The sequence below is a fragment of the Squalius cephalus genome, assembly GCF_949319135.1.
Source record: "Squalius cephalus genome assembly, chromosome: 7".
Lineage (NCBI taxonomy): Eukaryota > Metazoa > Chordata > Actinopteri > Cypriniformes > Leuciscidae > Squalius > Squalius cephalus.
The window spans coordinates 28,853,704-28,875,045 of record NC_137128.1 but is presented as its reverse complement, the minus strand read 5'-3'; the positions used below and the strand labels follow the sequence as shown (position 1 = coordinate 28,875,045).

General features: G+C 36.2%; 1 protein-coding gene across 1 annotated transcript in view; it reads right to left on the bottom strand.

Moving 5' to 3' along the window:
• The window catches only part of cdh12a (cadherin 12a), a 47,112-nt gene that overhangs the window by 11,592 nt on the left and 14,178 nt on the right, over positions 1-21,342 (bottom strand). The window contains exons 4-8 of the mRNA XM_079877031.1: positions 20,691-20,810; positions 18,520-18,687; positions 17,848-18,035; positions 4,490-4,743; positions 217-353 (exon numbers count right to left, since the gene is read on the bottom strand). Coding sequence (XP_079733157.1) covers positions 217-353; positions 4,490-4,743; positions 17,848-18,035; positions 18,520-18,687; positions 20,691-20,810 — 867 coding nt within the window. The remainder of the gene's footprint in view (positions 1-216; positions 354-4,489; positions 4,744-17,847; positions 18,036-18,519; positions 18,688-20,690; positions 20,811-21,342) is intronic.

The window sequence follows — 21,342 nt, the reverse complement described above, 5'->3', positions numbered from 1 at the left end:
ACGAATCTCTTTAATTTTAGCTGGACTGAGCTTTTATTTGTGCCTCTAGAAGTAAAGCACTGTTGTATGCTCATTCTTCTCCACTAGATGGGGATGTGGTCTTTAGAAATGTGTTCAACCATCTCCATTGCAAAGTTATAATATGCTGGTAAATCTGCTATGCTGGTCATATTGTATCTGTGTGCATCTGGATAAAACACAATCCACCATACTTACTAACTTTTGTTGCTACAACAGTGATGTTGTGTTCAGCGTTTCTCTCTCTGTCCAGGGCTTCACTGACAGACAGAGTTCCTTCAACAGGGTCAATGTCAAAGTGGTTTTCAGAGTCCTTTCTCCACTCAATAGAATATCTACAAACCAATGGATCAAAGACAACAACAACAAACAAATGGATCAATCACATTCAAGGATTATTATATAATATATATATATATATATATAATATTATTATATATATATTTTAAATATTATTATTATTATATGTGCATTTCTTTATTTAGCCGAACACAAAAGAAGGTATTTTGAAGAATGCTGGTAACCAGGGGGGTGCCCACTGATTTCCATTGTAAAAAAAAAAACACTTTTCAAAATATCTTTTGTATTCCACAGAAGAAAGAGCCATGAATATGCAAATTGGTCCCCGCCTTCACTCAATCACACCAGCTCGATAACACTCTAGTAAATTACTGTAGTAAATGCTATGGCAATTGTGAATAGGCTACTCGAGTATTCGGACGTGACCAATCATGAAAACAATGATCATCGTGAAAAAAAAATAAAAAATAAATAAAAAATATATATATATATATATATATATATACATATTTTTTCTGATTGGTTAGGAGAGCATGCAGTCCAGACTGGCGAAATAAAGTGAAATGGATTGAATACAGTTAAAGGCCCACTGAAGTGCCTTGAAACGCGCAGCATCATTTACTGTGTTGATGTAATTTCCACTGAAACAGGAAGACAGGGCGGGACATGTCGAACAGCTCCCTCCCTTTCTTCAAATAGCCAATAGAGTTTAGTTTATATCACAGCTCAGCCAGAGCTGTTTAGCTCATTAAAGCCGCAGTTTCCTCCTAATCTCTAACCGTTTCTCCTCCTAATCTCCTCCATATCGCTTTAAAATATGCCATTCTGTGTAGAATTCAAATGGATCCGAAACATTTTCTGGTCTGCGCCGACTCGCGCATATGATCCGCTCTGTGCTATCGTGTCTCTGGACCGGAGCAGACTGTGTGCGAGCTGAGGCAGTTTGCGTGACACTAATGTGAATCCAGACTTTATTCCCCAATGGAAAGCATATTTACACTGAATCGTTCCCTATCCCCTATATAGTGCACTATGTGCCATTCACCGTGTAGAAAATAGAAAATGTGTGCAAAAGTGACCGATTTTAGGAGAAGAGTATAGCTGCAGACTAAATGTGATCATGTGGCTTATTCATTTCACTTTTGGTGTGAAAGAGCCTAAATTTGCCAAAAATAGCTTTTTTGTTTGTTTGTTATTAAAAAAACAAACAAGCAAGCCCAGCCCCGGTGAGAAAACACAAAAATTATGCAATGCATTACTTTTCATTAAAAGTAACAGTAATGCAATTAGATAATAATGGAATATTGTAATGCATTACTTGTAATAATAATAATAATAATTCCCCAACACTGATTGTAAAATCCTAGTAAAATTACCCCATATAGAATTGATGAGTTCAGAAGAGTAGTCTCTCTCTCTCTCTCTCTCTCTCTCTCTCTCTCTCTCTCTCTCTCTCTCTCTCTCTATGTATATTTATATTTGTATTTCTATATACAGCATATCTATATTTTGCACAAGCTGAAACTAAATTATTCTCTCTTTCTTGGTCTTGTATTAATATTATGTCAATTATTTCTATCTAAATAATGATATTGTTATTAAAATAACTCTAATATCTAAATTTGATTAAACAAGATAAGATCATAAGATCGATCACTAGATGCATGATGTTGTAGAACAGTATTTCTGCACTGAAATTTTGCTTACTGCCCCAGTGTATGAACACTCTTGGTCTTTTTGAACCTGTCTGCTATTTTTCAGCCCACTGCTGTGACCCTGTTCCTTAGTACAATCAGCCCAGTGGATCAGCTGAAAAAGAGGAAGTCTGCGCTTTCCCTGTAGCATCAGACCTTTATCAGGGTTACATTCCTGCTCCTTCCTTTCTGTCTCAGGTGTCTCCCTACCTGCTCGCCTGAGGTATTCTGCTATTCAAGCAAAACCTCAGCGAGAGACTCAACTGGATTCTTCTAGTAAGCACTACTCAACACTAAACTTCAACTTAGTAACTTCATAAAATGAATTCTGTTTTCAAATCACCCCTTATCAAATATTCCATCATCTAGTAAAGTTCAGCAGGTTATACATTTTAAATAAAGAAAACTTGACTTGAGGGGATCAGAATATAAACCGTTAGTTCTCGCCATGTTCAGAAATGCATTATACCAGATCCATACTATTTTTGCACAGAATTGCATAATGTACTGTATTTCATGTGACACACAAGTATATCAACTGCTATACAGTTCTACAGTGCCTGTCCACTTTTTAAATTATTATTATTATTTTTTTTTTTTTTAAAGGCTAATGGCTTCAACAAAAGTATATTCCATTGATTAACAACCTCATAGCTCACAGTTGGTCTGTCCGAGTTTTCATTAAAAAGCTATTCCCCGTATGGAGAAAATGAATGGGATTTTTACTTCTGGAACCCATAAGATGTTCGAGTTGTTAAATGTAACAGAAGCAATATAATTTTATTATCGGGCTGTCCAAAGATATGACATTGTCCCCAATAAATTAATTAAAATAACTATTTAATTACAAAACTGTATTTCCATCACTCTTTGATTTAAACACGGATGAGGTCACAAGGGCAACAACAATACATTAAACTACTGTGTAAAACAGCATTATGCGATATTGCTTTTACTCACCAGTGTAATAAACAAGAAGTAAATATTGAGTAACTTACATTTTACACACAATATTAACAGTTATTGTATGTATTTTTGCTCCGCCTACAAAAGTAAATGCAGAATCAACCGTTGTGTCTCTGAGCAACACATAGCATGCCATTCATGAACGAATCAGTTTTTAAATGAATTGTTTGAGTAAATGATTCAATAATCATAAAGAAATCATAAAGTCACTGTATCTGGAACGCGCAAACACAGACAAGCACAGTGATATAAACAGTGAAATGCCCCTCTTTATCTTGTTGAATGTCCTTCCCACGAAAGGCCCAAAAATGAATATTCTGTCAGTAATTACTCACCCTCATGTTGTTCCAACCCCGTAAGACTTTTGTTCATCTGGGCCTCTGAGTGAGGTCACGTAGTGTAACAGCGCAGCGCTTCTGGGTTGTACGTCAGAACGTAGGCTCACTATTGGCCGACGCTGGTCATGTGTGTGATGCTGGCCAATAGTGAGCCTACGTTCTGACGTACAACCCAGAAGCGCTGTGCTGTTACACGAAGTGAACTCACTCAGAGGCCCACACAGGAGAAAATGAATTCAGAAAAAGTATTATCGTCGCTTGATAAACTTAAGGTTGAGCCACTGTAGTCACTTGGACTATTTTAACAATGTCTTTACTAACTTTTTTGGGATGGCAGATATTGATTACATAGAAGCCTATGAAGGAGTGAGCCAGCTCTCAGATTTCATCAAAAATATCTTAATTTGTGTTCCGAAGATGAACAAAAGTCTTACGGGGTTGGAACACCATGAGGGTGAGTACTTTTTTTGTTAACAACTATTTATTGAGTTTTCTTTTTTAAAGTCAAGAAACACAAAAATACAAAGCAAAAAGCAACTATAGAGGGTGAGTAATTACTGACAGAATGTTCATTTTTGGGTGAACTAACCCTTTAATAAAAAGGAAATGCACTGAGATTAAATATTTAACAAGTGCTGTGGTTTTCTAAATTACTACCACCTCCATTTATGTACGTCCATGAAATATTCATATTATAACAAATGCTTATAAAGACAATGTGCTTGTGTCAAGATCTCCGATGCTTTAAACATGATCAGCATTGTAGCAAACACTTTCAGGCGCATAAATCAAGAACTAAATAAAGCAAATGTGCCACATTAAATAAGGTCCACGCTTGCAAACTGCACCAGAAGTTTGTCAGAATGGATTGAATCAAAGCAATACACACTCTGTTCAAAACAAGATTGCCAAATGTACTGAACCCATGGGACCACAGGTTTGTTATTGTTTTATGTTGTCTAGTATACTTGGATGTAAAGTGGTTTTGAGTTCCCACAGGATGTTGTCTACACATATATTGAAGGCGAGTAAAATGGTGTGGCTTTGATTTGACCTACATCTTTGTGTGTGTGTGTGTGTGTGTGTGTGTGTGTGTGTGTGTGTGTGTGTGTGTGTGTGTGTGTGTGTGTGTGTGTGTGTGTGTGTGTGTGTGTGTGTGTGCTGCCCACATACCTTACAGGACTGTTGCCTACATCTAGGTCCTCAGCTGTGATGGCTCCGACGATGATGCCCACTGGTGTATTCTCGTATGTCTCCATGCTATAAGACAGCCGGCTGAAGACAGGAGGTTCCTCCACATCCAGAACATTCACTTTAACTGTGGCAGTGTCCTTAAAAGGTCCCAAATGTAGGAATCGATGATCAAGAACTGTGTTTGAAGCCTCTACTTTAAAGGTGTAGGCCTTTCTGGCTTCATAGTCCAAAAGCTGTAAAATGAATAATGAGACATCATCAGGTTAAAAGCCTTTTAATTTACTGATCTCTTTATGTTCTTGTCATTTGTGGCAGCAAAAAGTAAGTGGTATCAAATTGTTTGTGGCTGTATATTGTCAAAGAATAACACAACACAACCAACTTTATTCAGGTCATAAAACTATAAAGTAAAAATGGTTTCCACAACAGAGGGCTCATGCAGAGATCTGAAGTGAGGGGAGCGGAAAGGAAAGGCTGCTGCTCACTCTACCCTGGAATCACAGGAGGGAGAATAAAGGAAAAGAAGAAGAAAGCAAGGAGAAAAGTCTTTGGCCAGTGGCTCTTGCATCACTGTGCTCATTCAGCCATGTAAAGGCAGAAATTGGCACAGTCACACCTGAAAAGCAAAGAGTTGTGACATCTAAGCTCACACATTTGATTTCCATGTTTTATGGGGACATTCCAAAGACATAATGATTTTTATACCGTACAAACTGTATATTCTATCCCAGTAACATTCGAATGGTGGACATGCTTGGTTCCATCCGGACCACGTGACATAATTGCACCATTTTACCACTTCTACAGATTAAAGTGAGCAGCGCATCAAAACAACGGAGCGGTTCACACCACAAGCACTCGGGGTCGTTTACGATAATGATCTTACTGCACTACACATCCTATAATATTTTTATGTAAAGCCAAATGCGTTTCATTCAAGCCCGTTCCGCTCCATGCATGTTGCTTCTCTTCCCTCGCTAAAGATGTAAAGAGTCACATTAAGAGCTGCCGATGACATGGTTATTTTAACAGAAGTATCAGAAACACAGTGAGCAGAATTTTTTTATTTTTTTTGCTTAAACACAGCCGAAAAAGTGAATGCAGCAAATACAATGATTTTTATCTGTCACAAAAAATAACACTGACCATTTAACTAAACCAGGTTTGTGACAAGTTAATGCATGGGGCCTTTAGACTTTTTTTTTTTTCATAGCCTCAATAATAAGCATTAAGAACATTTAATAATAAACATTTGGAAAATAATTTTAGAGATGGCAAGGGAAGACAAAAATAATAATAATCTGAAATTACTAGTTAACTTTATATTGTGCTCATGATGAAAGTTTTGCTTATTAGATTATGTACAGTACATTGCTTGTTTTTAGTAGTTTATTACTTTGAGGAAAATATAAAAATGGTCCATACTTTTCTTGAGGTAAACCCAGTGTGTTTTCTCAGTCCCAAGGCCTTCTATGCGTGCCATGTAGGTGTCTAAATGTAAAATAAAAATAAATAAAAATAGCCTGATCTAACCTTTTTATATTAATATCTAGGAAGACATATTTACTTTGGTAAATATTTTAGTAAAAAAGACATCACTGCTTCGGCTCCCAGGACCCAAGATTCTCATCTTTGATGACCATTTTGAGTGTTTAAGATTTTTTCTTTTAAAAATAACAATGGCTGCCCCGATGGAAATGTATAACTGTTCCAAAAAAGTATTGTCCGGTCCTCCGCTGTGAAGGAAATATAGAGACCAGACCCCTTGGGACTTTAATTTAATTAACCTGTTCTATCGCCTAAACCTATGAAAACTTTTTGCATTTTTACATTTTCAAAAAATATAATTCTGTATGATTGATAAGCTGTTTTCCTCATGGGGAACAAAAAATATCACCACAAGAGAAAGATTTTTGATTTAGTCATCTTTGATTGCAATCCCATAACGTAGGCTATGGTTTACTAGACCAGAGTTTCTAGACTAGAGTTTTTTCCACTAATAGTTGCCTGATCGGCTGTGTATGATTGTGGCTTGAAAATGAACCTATACTAAAAATGTTGATTTCAGGCCCCCTGAAATCAAAATGTATGTTTTTTAGCTCTTAGTTTGAATATTGTTGAATGAAAGATTCGTTTAACAACATATATCTTTACTAGAGGAGAAAAATATGTAAGCCTTAAGGTTATGAATAAGCTGGGGCCCGTTCTTCGTACGTTGCTTATTACATCCAAGATCAAATGACACATCCAAGATGATATCATCGTGCGAATCATGATCTGGCTAACTCGGTTCTTCGAACACACTTGCCGGATATGATTAGTATCGCTGGATTGAGTTATCTGAGATAATTGCGCGTTCATGCGCTGGTTAAAAGGGGATATGTATAGATAGTAGAAACATTGATCAGCAACGCTGCTATTGGCTGCTCAGCGTGGCCAAAGAGCGCGCTCAGTTTTTCTCCTCAGCAGAGCAAGAACTAAAATTCGAAGTTTATTCGGAATTTTAATGTTTAATTAAAACGCCAGGGAACACCTCAAAGTCTGCAAAAGCCAGGAGAGAGGGCTGGCAAAAAGTAGCAGACAATTTAAATCCGTTAGAAGTGGCCATGTTAGATGTTTTTAACACTTATTAGCCTGTATTTTTGTATTTTAATAATTGCATAATTACTTTGTGCATTGTAATGTCAGTCACCATACTAGAACATGGGAACAAATAAAAGTGAAGTACAAAAATATTCTACATAATGGTCATTTTTAGTTATATTATAGTCTCTTTTATAAAAGGCACTGTTAAATAAATGGTTGTCGGTTTATAAAAGCAACCAAGAAAAAGGCTGAGAAAAAAATAGAAAAGATCTTAGTAGCCTACACTGTAAAATAATTTTTGCTGCGTTAAATTAAGGCCGTATAGTCATTTCAACTGTTAAATCTTGAGTAATGATGAATTGCTTTGACTTGTGAAAGTGAAAACTGATAAACTTATGTTAATGTAAAAATATTTTGCCATGAGTTATTGATCACATTTTTCCCCAGTGTAGTTCATTGTAATGACATTGTGTTTTCCTCTTTTGTGCACTTTTACATAATACACCAACACTTGTATCTGTTCCCAAGAAAGTGGTGGCTGAAATATGTGCAGTAAGTGGACATTTTCTAACTTTCCAAAGGAAAGAAAGTATATAAGACTTTGTAATGTCCATTTGTTTCCATTGCACTGGACAGTGAATAAACCCTCTCAGATAACTGTCATATGGAGGAACTAGCCTACCTGCAAGTGCATAAATAACTTTACTTAATTTATACTTGAATGCTTTATGGCTGCAATATAAGTTGTAGGATTCCACATCTACAGAAAGGCCTACAGAAGAGTCTGCCCAGACAGAGGAGACATAGGCCAACAGGTGGGCAGTATATAGCCAACTTTTCCTTTTTATTTGTTGCATGAGGCATGTGTCTAATATCTCTTGTTGCAGGCACTTGACCACTGGCTTTTCTTTACAAAGAACAATTGAAATAAAACTCAAGGAACTAAGCATATTTGTCTTTTATTAAACATTTAATGAAAAGTGTTTTGTTTTTTTTTGTTTGTTTTTTGGCAGTGTTGTGTAATATGGCACATGCAACAATGTCACAGGCCCTGTCAGGTGTGCAAACCTCAGACTTTTCAGACACTGAAATCTTCCCTTTAGTTAGCCAAAGTTCATTTCATTGTGTGCCCTTGTCCTGGCTAGAGCTGCACTGTAGCTGGTTTGGGTCAGGGAATGGGGTCATAAAACACCTGTCTGCAGGAACATGTCATAATCACCTATGAAAAAATGCAGTTCTGTTAGGATCAGCATAAGTGTATGTAATACAGTGAGCTTGATATTTAATTGTGGAACTTTTCTTACCACTTTCAAATAAGGCATAAATGTGAATCTCTGAAAATGCTTAAGTCATGCACAGATCCTGGCCATTTTGCTTTCACATTTGTGATATGGAAGATTTTAGTCAACTGCCTTTTTTTAAATTTGATATAATATTACTAATCTGGAATATTAAGAATCACAATAGTAACTGGGCTGCACATTTACATTGTGAATCCCCTTCATAGCCTTGATGGCAGTCTATGGTAGCCTATAGTCTATGGTACAAATCACGTTAGTGAAGCCTGAGTGATCGGCATGGTCATGATTGTATGATCTTCATAAAAAATTATGATAGCCTAAAAAAAACAAAACAAAAAAAAACTGCTTTACAACATTGGGTCTTAAGTGGCTTGGAAATGCCACACAAAAAAAAAAAAAAAACCCCTAAAACTGTTTTTTAAACATAAAAAAACGAAAAAACGACAATCTCACGAATCACGAGAAAAAATATATATCTCAGAAAGAAAGTGCACTATCGCGCTGCGCTGGACTTCCCGTATCACTATCAGCTCCGTTTATGAAGCCGGGATCTAATCCTGTTAACATGAAATAAGCCTGCTCCCGAGCAGGTTTAAGTTTGCGCACATGTTGCTATGACAGCAAGTCCAGGATGAGCGTTGAAGAACCAAACAATCCAAGATCATGCCAAATCGCCAACAATCAAATCCAGCTAAGTGAGTTAGCGACGTACGAAGAACGGACCCCTGGTGTGTTCCAAAACAATGACAAAATTCGCATTTAGGAGATAAGCATTCAAAACTTACAGTCTCTCACTTCCGCTAAAATGGATCACGGATTTGTATGACATCACCGCGGACTTAAGCTTCTCATCACAACATATACTCCGGGATATTGGTTTATTTCGATTCGGAGGTACTGTAAGGCACATCTTAAAGCAAGTAGGTGGAAAGTAACTAATACTTTGTTAATCTACTTGAGTAGATTTTTTGATTTTTTGATTTTTTTTCTACTTTCTTGAGTATAATTAAACAGTGCACATTTTCGGTAGAACGAAAAAAAAAAAGAAGATAATTTAATTTAACATGTTAACCATACGCCACTTATTTATTATTTATTTATTTTTTACTGGCACTTTTTTATTCATACTGTTGTAAATCTCTCTTTTTTTTATCGGACCTCTCACTTAACCTTCTTTGCTTTTAATTATGAAATGATTCAAATGAAGACATTCAAATGATCTTACATGGACTTACTTTTCAAATTTAGTAATAAAACAAATCGCTCTTGACAACAGGGAAAGCTAATATGTTTGCTTAGCATACTGTCAAACACTACAATTTATCAGTTTAATATCATGTTTTGCTCCAAAATCACAATACATGTCAGTCGTGTTTGAAATTACTTCTGTGGTTTCATGTTGCTTCTTAACACAAGAGTGAGAATATATTAGCCTATATATTAAATGCTATGATACAAGCTATGTTGATTAGCATTGCATTAAAGGGTTAGTTCACCCAAAAATGAAAATTAGCCCATGATTTACTCACCCTCAAGTCCAGGTGTGCATGACATTCTTCTTTCAGACGAATACAATCAGAGTTATATTAAAAATGCCCTGGCTCTTCTAAGCTTTATAATAATGGCTGGAACAAATTTTAAGAAAAATAAAATACACATGGCTCCAGTGGGTTAATAAAGCCCTTCTGAAGCGAAGCCATGGGTTTTTGTAAGAAAAATAGGCTACCCATATTTATAACTTTATAATCTAAAATAACTAGCTTCCGCCAGACGACCGTACGCATACTACGCAAATCGACATGCGCCACAAGAGTAACCCATATGGAACATGTAGGATGTAGGAGTATCATAAGCTTAGACACCTCTCGCGGTTTAAACAAATAGGGCTATGCAACAAACTGAAGCTCCTCTTCTATTATATAGAAATCCTCCGACATTTCTCTTCAAAATTGCTAATTCGCGACCAGGGTTTTGTTTAGCTCTTTTCTCTGAGCTTCCACATTTGTCATATTACGTTGTGCATCGGGTCAGGTGTTAGAAACAGAAATCGATGAATAAAGTATCCTCCATAAATCGATGCGCACGGCCATCTGGCAGAAGCTAGTGATTATAGTTTATAAAGTTTTAAATATGGGAATTTTCCTTACACAAACGCATAGATTCACTTCAGAAGGCCTTTATTAACCCCCTGGAGGTGGAGCACTTTTATCATGGATGGATGCACCTTTTTGGGCTTCAAATTTTCTCCAGCCATTCACTGCCATTATAAAGCTTAGAAGAGCCAAGACATTTTTTAATATAACTCTGATTGTATTCGTCTGAAAGAAGAATGTCATATACGCCTAGGATGACTTGAGGGTGAGTAAATCATGGGCTAATTTTCCTTTTTGGTTGAACTATCCCTTTAAAGACATACATCATTCTTATGAAAATACCTGAGATAGCTTGATGAACACAGATATATTATCGCTATCATCTATTTGTCTTCATGTTTCATCAGTAAAACATCTCTATTTGCATGCTATTATATCCATATAAGTTTAATACTTCTATGAATCTCACTTGTGGACTTTCTGCGCTAGGGATGAATCAGTATGGGCTTCCAGTATGAATGAAACAGATGACATGAAAGTGTTTAGCCCTCCATATCGCTATCATCTCCCCATTTTGGGTAAAAATAGAAAAATAATACTTAAGTACTTTGTCACGTAGTTACTTGAGAGGGGTTTTTAAGCAAACTACTTATTTACTCTTACTTGAGTTATATTATTTTTCAGTACTTCTACTTGTACTCAAGTAAATTACTGTATTACTTAAATAGCAATACTTTTACTTAAGTACAATTTGTTAGTACTCTTTCCACCACTGCGAGTAACTTTAGAAAACTGGATCAGCGCTGACTCAAGACGCTAATTGTTTTGAACGATTCAGTTCGATTTGGTGAACTGGTTCAATTGGTTCACTAAAGATAACCGGTTCTAAAGAACGATTCATTCACGAACCGGACATCACTACCATTGACATGATTAATATGGGTTGGAGATGTGAGTGTGGTTGCTTAAATGCTAGAGTTTTATTCCGTTTTCCAACTGTACGTTGGTTAAGAATGAAATGGCTAGAATTTTTTTCCACACCTTTGTTGAATCCATCTTATCATCAGCGCTTGGATTCGCTTCCATGGTGCTGTAACGCTATTGGCTATTTGAAAAGGGGGAGGAGTCATTTAATATGTCCTGCCTTAGCTTCCTGTTTCCAAGGCACTTCAGTGGGTCTTTAACCTAAAAATGCGCCTCTGTGAAAAATAAATGTATTCAAGAGTGCTATTAGGATACTTATTTTAAACAACAACAAAAAAAAAGAAATACTTTCAAGCGGGTCGCACACCGGACGCGTAGCTCAGCGCCGCGCCGCGCCACGTCTAGGACAACGGTCACCTGAAAATCCGATAACATCAGCAATTTTCTGATTTCTGTAAATAAATCTAAAACTAAATGTATATTGCAGCACGGGGTGAAGTCCGTATATACAATAACTACGATTTGAGAAACATAAATGTAAATTTAATATAAAACTATGTAAATGGCGCTCTGTGGCGCGGCAGGATTTTGAACACGGTCCTGAGCCGTTGCTGGGCGCCGCGGACAGACGCCGCCGGTGTGTGTACTCTCATAGAGAATAATGTGTTCGAATTTAAAAGACGTGGCGCTGCGCTGCGCGGCGCTGAGCTGCGCGTCCGGTGTGCGGCCGGCTTCAGTCTACTTTTTATGCACTTCTCAGAAATATACTGTAGCTATGTACTTCACATAAATAAACTTAAAATTGCACTTAACTTACTGACAGAAAACATACTGACAGAAAAGTCTAAGTACGTTTGGCCTATATTTGTCTCAATCTTTTGATCAAGATATAGGCTACTTAAAATTATAATTCTAAGCATACATTGCTTGTAGTTGTGTTTACTCCTGTCTTATAAACTTGCATTGTTTGAAAATGTTGATTTATAAAGAAAACAGATATGCCCCTAATTCTGAGAATCTGAATTTCTGTGTAGTCCACTGGTAGTGAAAATAGTAATTTACCATATCTACTTCACTCTTTCCCTGCCATTGACAGAATTTTCCGGCCATCCACGTTTCACTGTTATACTGTTCTGTACTTCTGAAAGAGTACAGAATATCTGGATCAAAACGAGGAAGCAGAAACAAGTGATAGTAGATTGCTTACGCAAATGTAAAATAAAGCGATCATCAAACGTTAAACAGCATATAAATAAAAACTGCCTAAAGTTACCCGAATGAAATGTCGAACCCATGAGGAAATGACTGTGAAGCTTTGAGGGTCATTCTGAATCCAATCCAGACGTACTGTATATTTGACAAAAAAAATTCTTAGCTTTTTGTTTAAAATGTAGTTTTTTGTTTTTGTTTTTTGTTTTTATAAAACTTGACCACATTCAAGTGTTGTTTAAAAAAAAGGATGCATGAAGCTACAATGAAATGTTTTTTTTTAATGGAAAGTTAGGCCTAAAGTACAATTAAAGGTATATAACAAGTATTAAAAAAATACCTAAATAGGAACATACTTAAGTATGTAAACAGTAAACTATATTGTTATGTTCACTTAAAGAATATTTACAAGTATACTTGCAGTAGTATAAAACTACTAAACTAGTAGTTTACTGAGATATACTTCAAACTAAAATATGTGCCACAAGTATTTGACTATTAAAACGATATTATACATAAGTTCACTTGTATTGTTGCAGTACAAACGAAAAACTTAGTTGTAAACTAGTGTACTCAAAGTTACACTTAAAGTATACTTTATAATATAATCTAATATAATATAGTATACTACATAAAGTACCGGTATACTTAAAAATATAATTGAACTTTACTTGACTATACTTAATAAAATGAACTTGAGTATTCAAGTATATTCAAGTCTCAAATATTATTTTACAATTGCTCAATCACCAAAAAGCTCCATAAGAGAACAAATATAAATATTGAAATAAAACACCATTTAAACTGAATAGTTCTTGTTTTGCTCATGGAAGTTTTTGTATTAGCAACAGAAGCAATTCTTTGTCTACATTGTTTGACATCACTAAAAATGATAGATATTCAGCATCTACATTTTTTAAAAAAAAAAAGAAAAAAGAAAAAAAGAAGAATTCATTTTCAGCACACCTCTGTATAAACCATTCCAGACCAGAGTGCAGTGTGTTGATCTGAAAAGAGAAACTTTTAGTGCACTTGGGTTGCTTAATGAGTGTATAAAGAACAATTTATGCCAGTCTGTTGAAAGCCAAAAACAATACACATAAGTCTTCCAGAACAGCTCAGGGTATATCATTCCTCAACAATGTTAAAAGAGACATTTTCATTAAAAAAAAAAAAAACCTTCCTGTTGTCATTGTCAGCCAAGAATTTTTCAAAGACCTCAGTGTTACTCAAAAAGCATCAGCTTCATGTCTACATCACACTGCTGTTCTGCAGGAGGTCTTGTCATTGGTGACAGCACGCAACAATTATGTCTGCCATTGTCATTTCAAGCTAGTGTTGAGGTACGTGTCTGCCTCGCTGTCTGCAGGCTAACCATAGTGCTGACCATGCTGAAAGAATACCTCAGACATGACAGGATAGAGACCCAGCTGGCCAATCAGAAGCACAGAAGCCTCTATATAGCAACTTTTGGTCACAGTTAAAGACTGTAGCATTAAAACTTAGCTCACAAATTCTGACCTGATAAACAATACATCAGTATCATAGTTGTTTCAGTCTGGTCTATATTACAAAACCATTCATTTTAGTATAAACATGTCCTGTTTCTGGTTATTGTGTCCTTGTATGCCTCTGTAGAGATTGATTACACTGGACATCTTTAGATGCCACTGTTAGTTGTTTCAGAGTCTTCTGGCTCTTCCTCAGAGAATTAACACAAATACCATTTTCTCTATTTTGGATCATTTCCACTCAAAAGAGTGCTAATCAGATGCTAGTCCATAGAGTTGTTTTGTTATTCAATACAGTGCACATTCCAAAACTTTCATTAATTCCCCTACTAATTGACATTTATTCATTAATTTTTTATTGCACTTCTACACAGCAAGTTGTGAAGTATTCAAAATTCCTTCCAACTTTGAATACTACTTGAAGATTTTTTTTTTTATGTTACCACCCGCTCTATGTACAATAAAACAGTTTTTTTGTTATGCTGCTGATATGACTGGATTCTTCATCTCATATGTGTGTACATCGTTTTAAACGATTTTTTTTTTCAAAACTATGCTGTACATGTAAAATTGTTTCATTGAGGAATGAATTACAGAGTGAACCTTTAACATAATCATATGTTGAAAGAACAAAGCCCACCTTTCAATCCTGTTGATAATATAGAGACAATTATCCCTTGAACCTATTACCTCAGTAGATCCTCTTTATGCTCAAACTAGCACTGAGCCCATAAAGCCACGAGACCCCAAATGTTCAGCCTTAGCATTTCAGAAAAGTCCCTGTAGCAGGGGCATGATGGAACAGCTCATCAAAGAGAAATAAAGGGAGAGGGAAGTCTGTTATTGAGAACAGAGGGAAGAAGGGTTCATTGTCATTGACCCTCCTCCATGCCCCACGGTGAGGATCCCACATATCCATTTCCAGACTTTTTTTTGGGTCACCAGATATGGCACACCCATTTTGCAATGTAAGGACTATGTCTCTTTGTCCTGTACAGCCTCAGCCTGGGGAATAAAAAAGTGGAGATAAAAGACAGAATGAAGGACGGACTAATATTTTCATTGTGCCTTTTATAATTTACTGTTGATGAAATTTATAAAAATTATGAATTATCGGGCCATTTCACAGAAAGGGTACAAAAAGAGGATGGATGGATGGACAGATTTCTGTAATTGTGATTAATTGATCATTCAAATTTGTATATATATATATATATATATATATATATATATATAGCCTTTATGGAATGTAGCTACTATGAAACGAGGCATAGCCCCCTAAAATGCTTTTCTATTCTTCATATGCATCTCTCCATCTGCTGCAGAGATAGATGAATAGCAGCAGTGGCCTGTCTTTATGTGTCCACAGACTACACTAGCTTTGAGTAATGAAATAGTAACCTCTCTACTCCCTGGAGGATGAGAGCACTTCAGCCTCATCCACACGCCTTTACCAAGGCATTTGTTTCAGCTAAGCATTTATAGCCAGCACATCTATGATTGGCCATGCGTGTCTGAGGGGATTTCTACTTGTCGCATCAAGTCAAGTCAAGTCAAGTCATCCTCATTTATATAGCGCTTTTAACAATGTAGATTGTTTCAGTATCACAATGTAGATGCTCTGATGGGTGCACTCATGTAATTCATGTCCACTAAATCTAAAAAATATTGGGCACTTTCTTGGGGAAACTCATACAATGTATTGAGAGGTCAGCACCCCAATATATATATATATATATATATATATATATATATATATGAAGAGTTCAAAAGCCTCTAGGTGCCATCTGAAATTTTCTTCTAGAATGATAATTTTTATCAAGCTTGTATATTTAAGTTCAGTAATTTCAATTAAATGGTAATTTGCATTGCCATTTAAGTGAAATTACTGAATTTAAATATACAAGCTTGATAAAAAATTATCATTCTAGAAGAAAATTTCAGATGGCACAGATGCTTTTGCATCTGAACTCTTCATATATATATATATATATATATATATATATATATATATATATATATATATATATATATATATATATATATATATATATATAATTTTTTTTTTTTTCACATGTTGGCAAAACAGGAAAGGGAAAGTAATGTTCTAAGGACAACCACAAAGAACATAAAGAATTGATAAGTCCAAGAGCAGGCATTGCGTGGTTAAGCATTCACACTTTTATGGCTTTATGCATTATTCATAAAGGATGCTTTGGATGGCCATCCAGTAATAAGATATGACTCACCTCGGGTAAACACACACAAGCCCCTGAATGAAGGAGCACAAGGGGTTATTGCTATCATCCTTGAATTCACGTGTGTGAAAAAGAGATGCAAATGGAATTGTGATTTGCATCTGATGTCACCCGGCCTTAGCCAGAATATAAATATTGCCTAAACAAACATCCAAATGCTGTCAAAGAATTAACTTACTGTGTGGTAAAGGAGCTCCTGGTTCATGGGCAATAATGCATAAGCTACATATGAAACTGTGCTATAATATCGTGCGCTATATTATTAGTCAATAGATTTGTATGAGAAAGAAATTTAAGTCATTATTCTCTGACAATCTATATCCTCAGTAGAAGTTCCGTCCTCCCTATACGCAAAGTATGCAAGTTGCCCAAACCACCAGGGGCCCCCCTTGCTCTCAAAGATGATTTAATAACTAGGGATGTGATAGTTTCAGTTTTGATTTTGGCTTCCAACTATTCTGAAAACATGATGCCGCATTCCGTTCCTTTCCTTTAAAGCGGTACGCTGTCGCCCCTTGCATAACATCCATATCAGTCAAATCATGTAACAAAAAACAAAGAAAAACAAAAAAACAGGAACAACAAAAAGCTAAAGGCATATTGAGCAGCGAAAGAAATGCTGCTCCCCAGGCGGCTTTCTGTCCGTGAGATGCGAGATGGAGCGAAACACAGACAACTTTGGGCTTTGGGTGTGTGCTTAAATTGACAAACGCACTCAAATATGTAAAAATGCCTGTCTTGGTAAGTTTTCACCAAGTTTTTCAGTTATGTCTTAAGTGAACATAAACAGTTGGGTAAGTAAGTAATCGAATGCTTGTCAGTATATTAGATCTGTACATTTGGTCCCAAAGTGACAGCAGCCTAACCTGCTGTCTGTGCCATTTAGTGTTAATCAAACGACTAAAGAAAACAAGAGTTCAACAATTCACTGCTCTTTACTGAATAACTTTAGTAACTTTAATAAGAATCAATGTATTTTTAATTTAGAATAGCCTAAATAAGATTATACAGACTTTTATTTTTACATTTGATACTTTATTCAATTTCTGTATTAATAATTAATATTCAGCAAGGATGCATTAAATTGATTAAAAGTGACTGTAAAGACATTTTTAATGTTACAAAAGATTTCTGTTTCAAATAAATACTGTTCTTTTGAACTTTCCATTCATCAAAGAATCCTGGAAAATATTAAGTACACAGCTGTTTTCAACATAAATAATAATATGATATGTTTCTTGAGCGCCAAATCAGCATATTAGAATGATTTCTGAAGGATCATGTGACACTGAAGACTGAAATAATGGCTGCTGAAAATTCAGCGTTGCCACCATGAGAAAAATTGCATTTTAAAATAAATTTCTGAACGGTAGTGTAAATATACAGTAAAAAACAGCCACATACCTAATCTTACTTTTCTGAGACCGAAAATGACTACAAGAAGCCATACTCTACCTTTTTCAGTATGACTGTTCCTTCTTGTGTGTTCTTATTGCTGTAAATATCAAACATGGAGCTCCCATCACCAGCAATGATGCTATATTCTACTTCAGCATACTTCCCAGAGTCAAGATCATGAGCTTTGACCCTTCCCACAGATGAGCCCACAGGTGAAGATTCAAGAACACGCAAGTGAAAGATACCTGTTGAAATTCACAAACAACTTTATCAGTGATCAAATTAGGAATAGTCATAACCCTCTACATTTAGACATCATAGTTAACAGTAATCATCCACTAATCACTTCAGGAGCTCTGGAGAAAAGATCTGGAATGCTAATCACATTTGCAAAAATAAACTCTAGTTGTTTGTGTTTGGCAAGAGCCCTTGAGGTCTTAATCATGGCCAATTGTAAATCTGAGGTTCTTCTTGGGTCATGAATTACTGTTCAGTCCCAGTTTTAAAGAAAGCCCCTCTCTGCTATCAGTGACTGCCATTAACTGAATTAAACAATTCAAATAATGGACTCATGTTTAAGGTTTCCACAGAGCAAACCAGATTAAATTCACATTAAGATAAACCCCAGGGATAAACTGCTGCTGATATAGAAATGCTGACAGTATACTGTAAGCCTCAGGGTGTTCTATAATAATTCCTGAATCTAGAAACATCTATTTTTGAGCATACTTTTAGAAAACCGTGGTGGGTTGTCATTGACATCACTCAGAGTGATATTGATGGTAGTGGTTCCAGCTAAGCCCCCAAGCTGACCGCCCATGTCCTTAGCCTGTATGGCCACCTGGTACATTTCTTTAACCTCCCTATCCATATTAGGTAAGGCAACTCTTATGACCCCTGAGACAGAAAAAGAAAGAGAAACAGAGAGATGGCATGTAAGAACATACAAATTTTAGCATAAAATGTCAAGATAAAGAGTTAATAGGTTAAAAACAAGTAATGAAAACTCGGTGAGTGTTTTAGCGCAATTTTCTCACCTCATGGGATCACAACACTAAGAGATAGTAAATCTTTTCCTGGATTTTTTTGTGCGTTCCCGAGATTAGACCTTCCTTAACATAATGCCGAAAACCCGAAAGTCTCTAGGTGGTCTGGTTGAGGAGTAGATAGAAGTGCAAGATTGGTGCGCACAGACGCACAGAACAGAAATCATGAGTTAACAAGCGCAATTTTGTCCGGTGGAAAATTGCGCTAAAAATTCAATGAAGAGTTTATTGTAATCAACCAGTATAGATATTTAGTTAAAAATAGGCCTACACATGAAAAAAAAAATAAAAAAAAATAACAATTGTAATTCAGTCTCATTTACATTCATGATTATGGTTTAACCATTTGCTAATTTTATTTTTAGGGTTGCTCTTGAGTTTGTTCTCATATTTAGTAACTTGCTATTAGGTCTGTATGCAGTATATTAAAGTATTTAATGAGTGTGCATGTGATGTGTTCACACATAACGTGTTTTTGCTGTTAAACTCGAAAGGTGTAGGCCTAGGTCAGTGGAACGGAAAAAAGCGGCAGATTTTTTTAATGAAAAGTTGAAAAGTACCGCGTTTATTGAATGCTGTCATGCTGCAAGAGACGGTAGACTCGAGAACAACAGTTCTACCAGAAAGACTCGGGACATAAAATTATGTAACAAAAGCATATATTTATTAACAGCCCAGCAAGCAAATATTTATGAAGTTCTTTGGCGTAGGCCCCGTCCGTAGCACGCAATCCGAGGGTAGCGGAATCTGCATTTCCTGCCTGAAGACGAAGGCAGGGGCGCAGCCAACCCCCGGGAGGTAAGGGAAGGGACCATCCTGGTGGTGGTGGGGAGGATGGAGGTAATTGTTTGCGTCAGCATCTGCGAACTCAGACGTGTAAGTACCGATCTTTTATACCGCAAGTATCAGCACATGAATGGATAGATGTGAAGGTAATAAGTGACGTAACGATTGAGTCTTCCTGGCAGAACTTATGCTAAAGCTTTCATTTTCATGTCCATCTAGTGCGTGTTTACTTTGAAAAACAGTGGAAAAGTAGCGCAGTGGAATGGAAAAACACATTATGTATGAATGGCCCCTAAAAGACAGTGTTATCTTGCATGTGAATATTTCTACACTACCATTAAAAAAGACATTTAAAAGACATTTAAAAAAACATTTAAAATAACAGTTTTTTCTCAATCTAAAAAGTTTTAATCTGAAGGGCTGGTTTTAACTTCCAAGAGACCTTAGTAACATCAAAAGTGACATCAAATCTAAAACAAGAATAGTTTTGAGACTGTGTCTATTTCGAAACACAAAATAAAGTGACATTTACTTAATAATTAAAGGTATAGTGGAGGATCTTTCCGAATTTTAGATAAGACCCGTCCTCTCCACTTTTTGAAAAGTTTGATTGATTCACCAGAATGATTGACAATTAGGAGGACCAATAGTATAGGTGATCCACCCGGAAGTAAAAAATCCTCCGCTATACCTTTAAGTTAACTTGAACTCAATGAAACTTTTGCCCTCGGTTCTAAGAACAGCACGATTCTCTTCTGATGGACGTAAAAGACCTACAGCGATATGAAGAATTAAACAGGCCTTCATTAATCTGTGCTGCAATGCCTCTGTGAGCTGTATCACGAAAAGGCGAACCTCTGACATTCTTCAAAAGCCTAATCAGTCCTAATAGCTCCCCTCTCAAAGGAGCTACTTTTTGATCAGAAGATGATGGCATGACACAAGGTGAATAAAATACCGAAGGCAATGCCGTAGAAAGGCTTTGAGCAGAGCGGTGAGTTCAACTCACTAGAATGCAAAAAGACCATTTGTTAAATAACAACCACCCAAAAATCAACTATTCCTCACCTGTCTTGGGGTCAACAGAAAAGTAGGGCTGCCCATGAAGGATGCTGTACACAATCCGCGCGCTGTTCCCATAAGTGGGGTCATCAGCGTCAGTGGCGGTTATTTGCGTCACACATGTGCCTGATCATGAAAGAGACCATAAGAATTTCCACATGCAAAAAAAATATTGATGAATACAGACTATATTAATAATTCTGAGATACTTCCTTTAAAAGAAAAGCTAAATGATCATACTGCAATTGTAAATAGGCATGCATTGTGTAACAGATTTATGGTTTATGTTTGTCTCAATTTGTTTAATCATGTGTCAGCCAGAGGAGAAAGGACTCCTTGCTGAGTCTTGGATCCTCCAAGGGTTTCTTCCACATCAGCTTAAATATCTCAGAGAGTTTTTCCTTGTCAGTGTCGCTTATGGCTTGTTCACTGGAAGTTGTAAAGCAGTATACTTTGTAAAGCTGCTTCAGAACAACGTTTATTAAAAGCAGTATACAAAGATAAATAACGATAGGTTTGATATCTTTAATATACATTTGTACTTCACATTAGATTCCACTATGATGTAAATATGAATATATATGAAGAGCAGAAGAATGACATAGCACAAAGGCATTTGCTCTCATTCTTTGCATTTGTAGTCCAAATGTTGCATTTA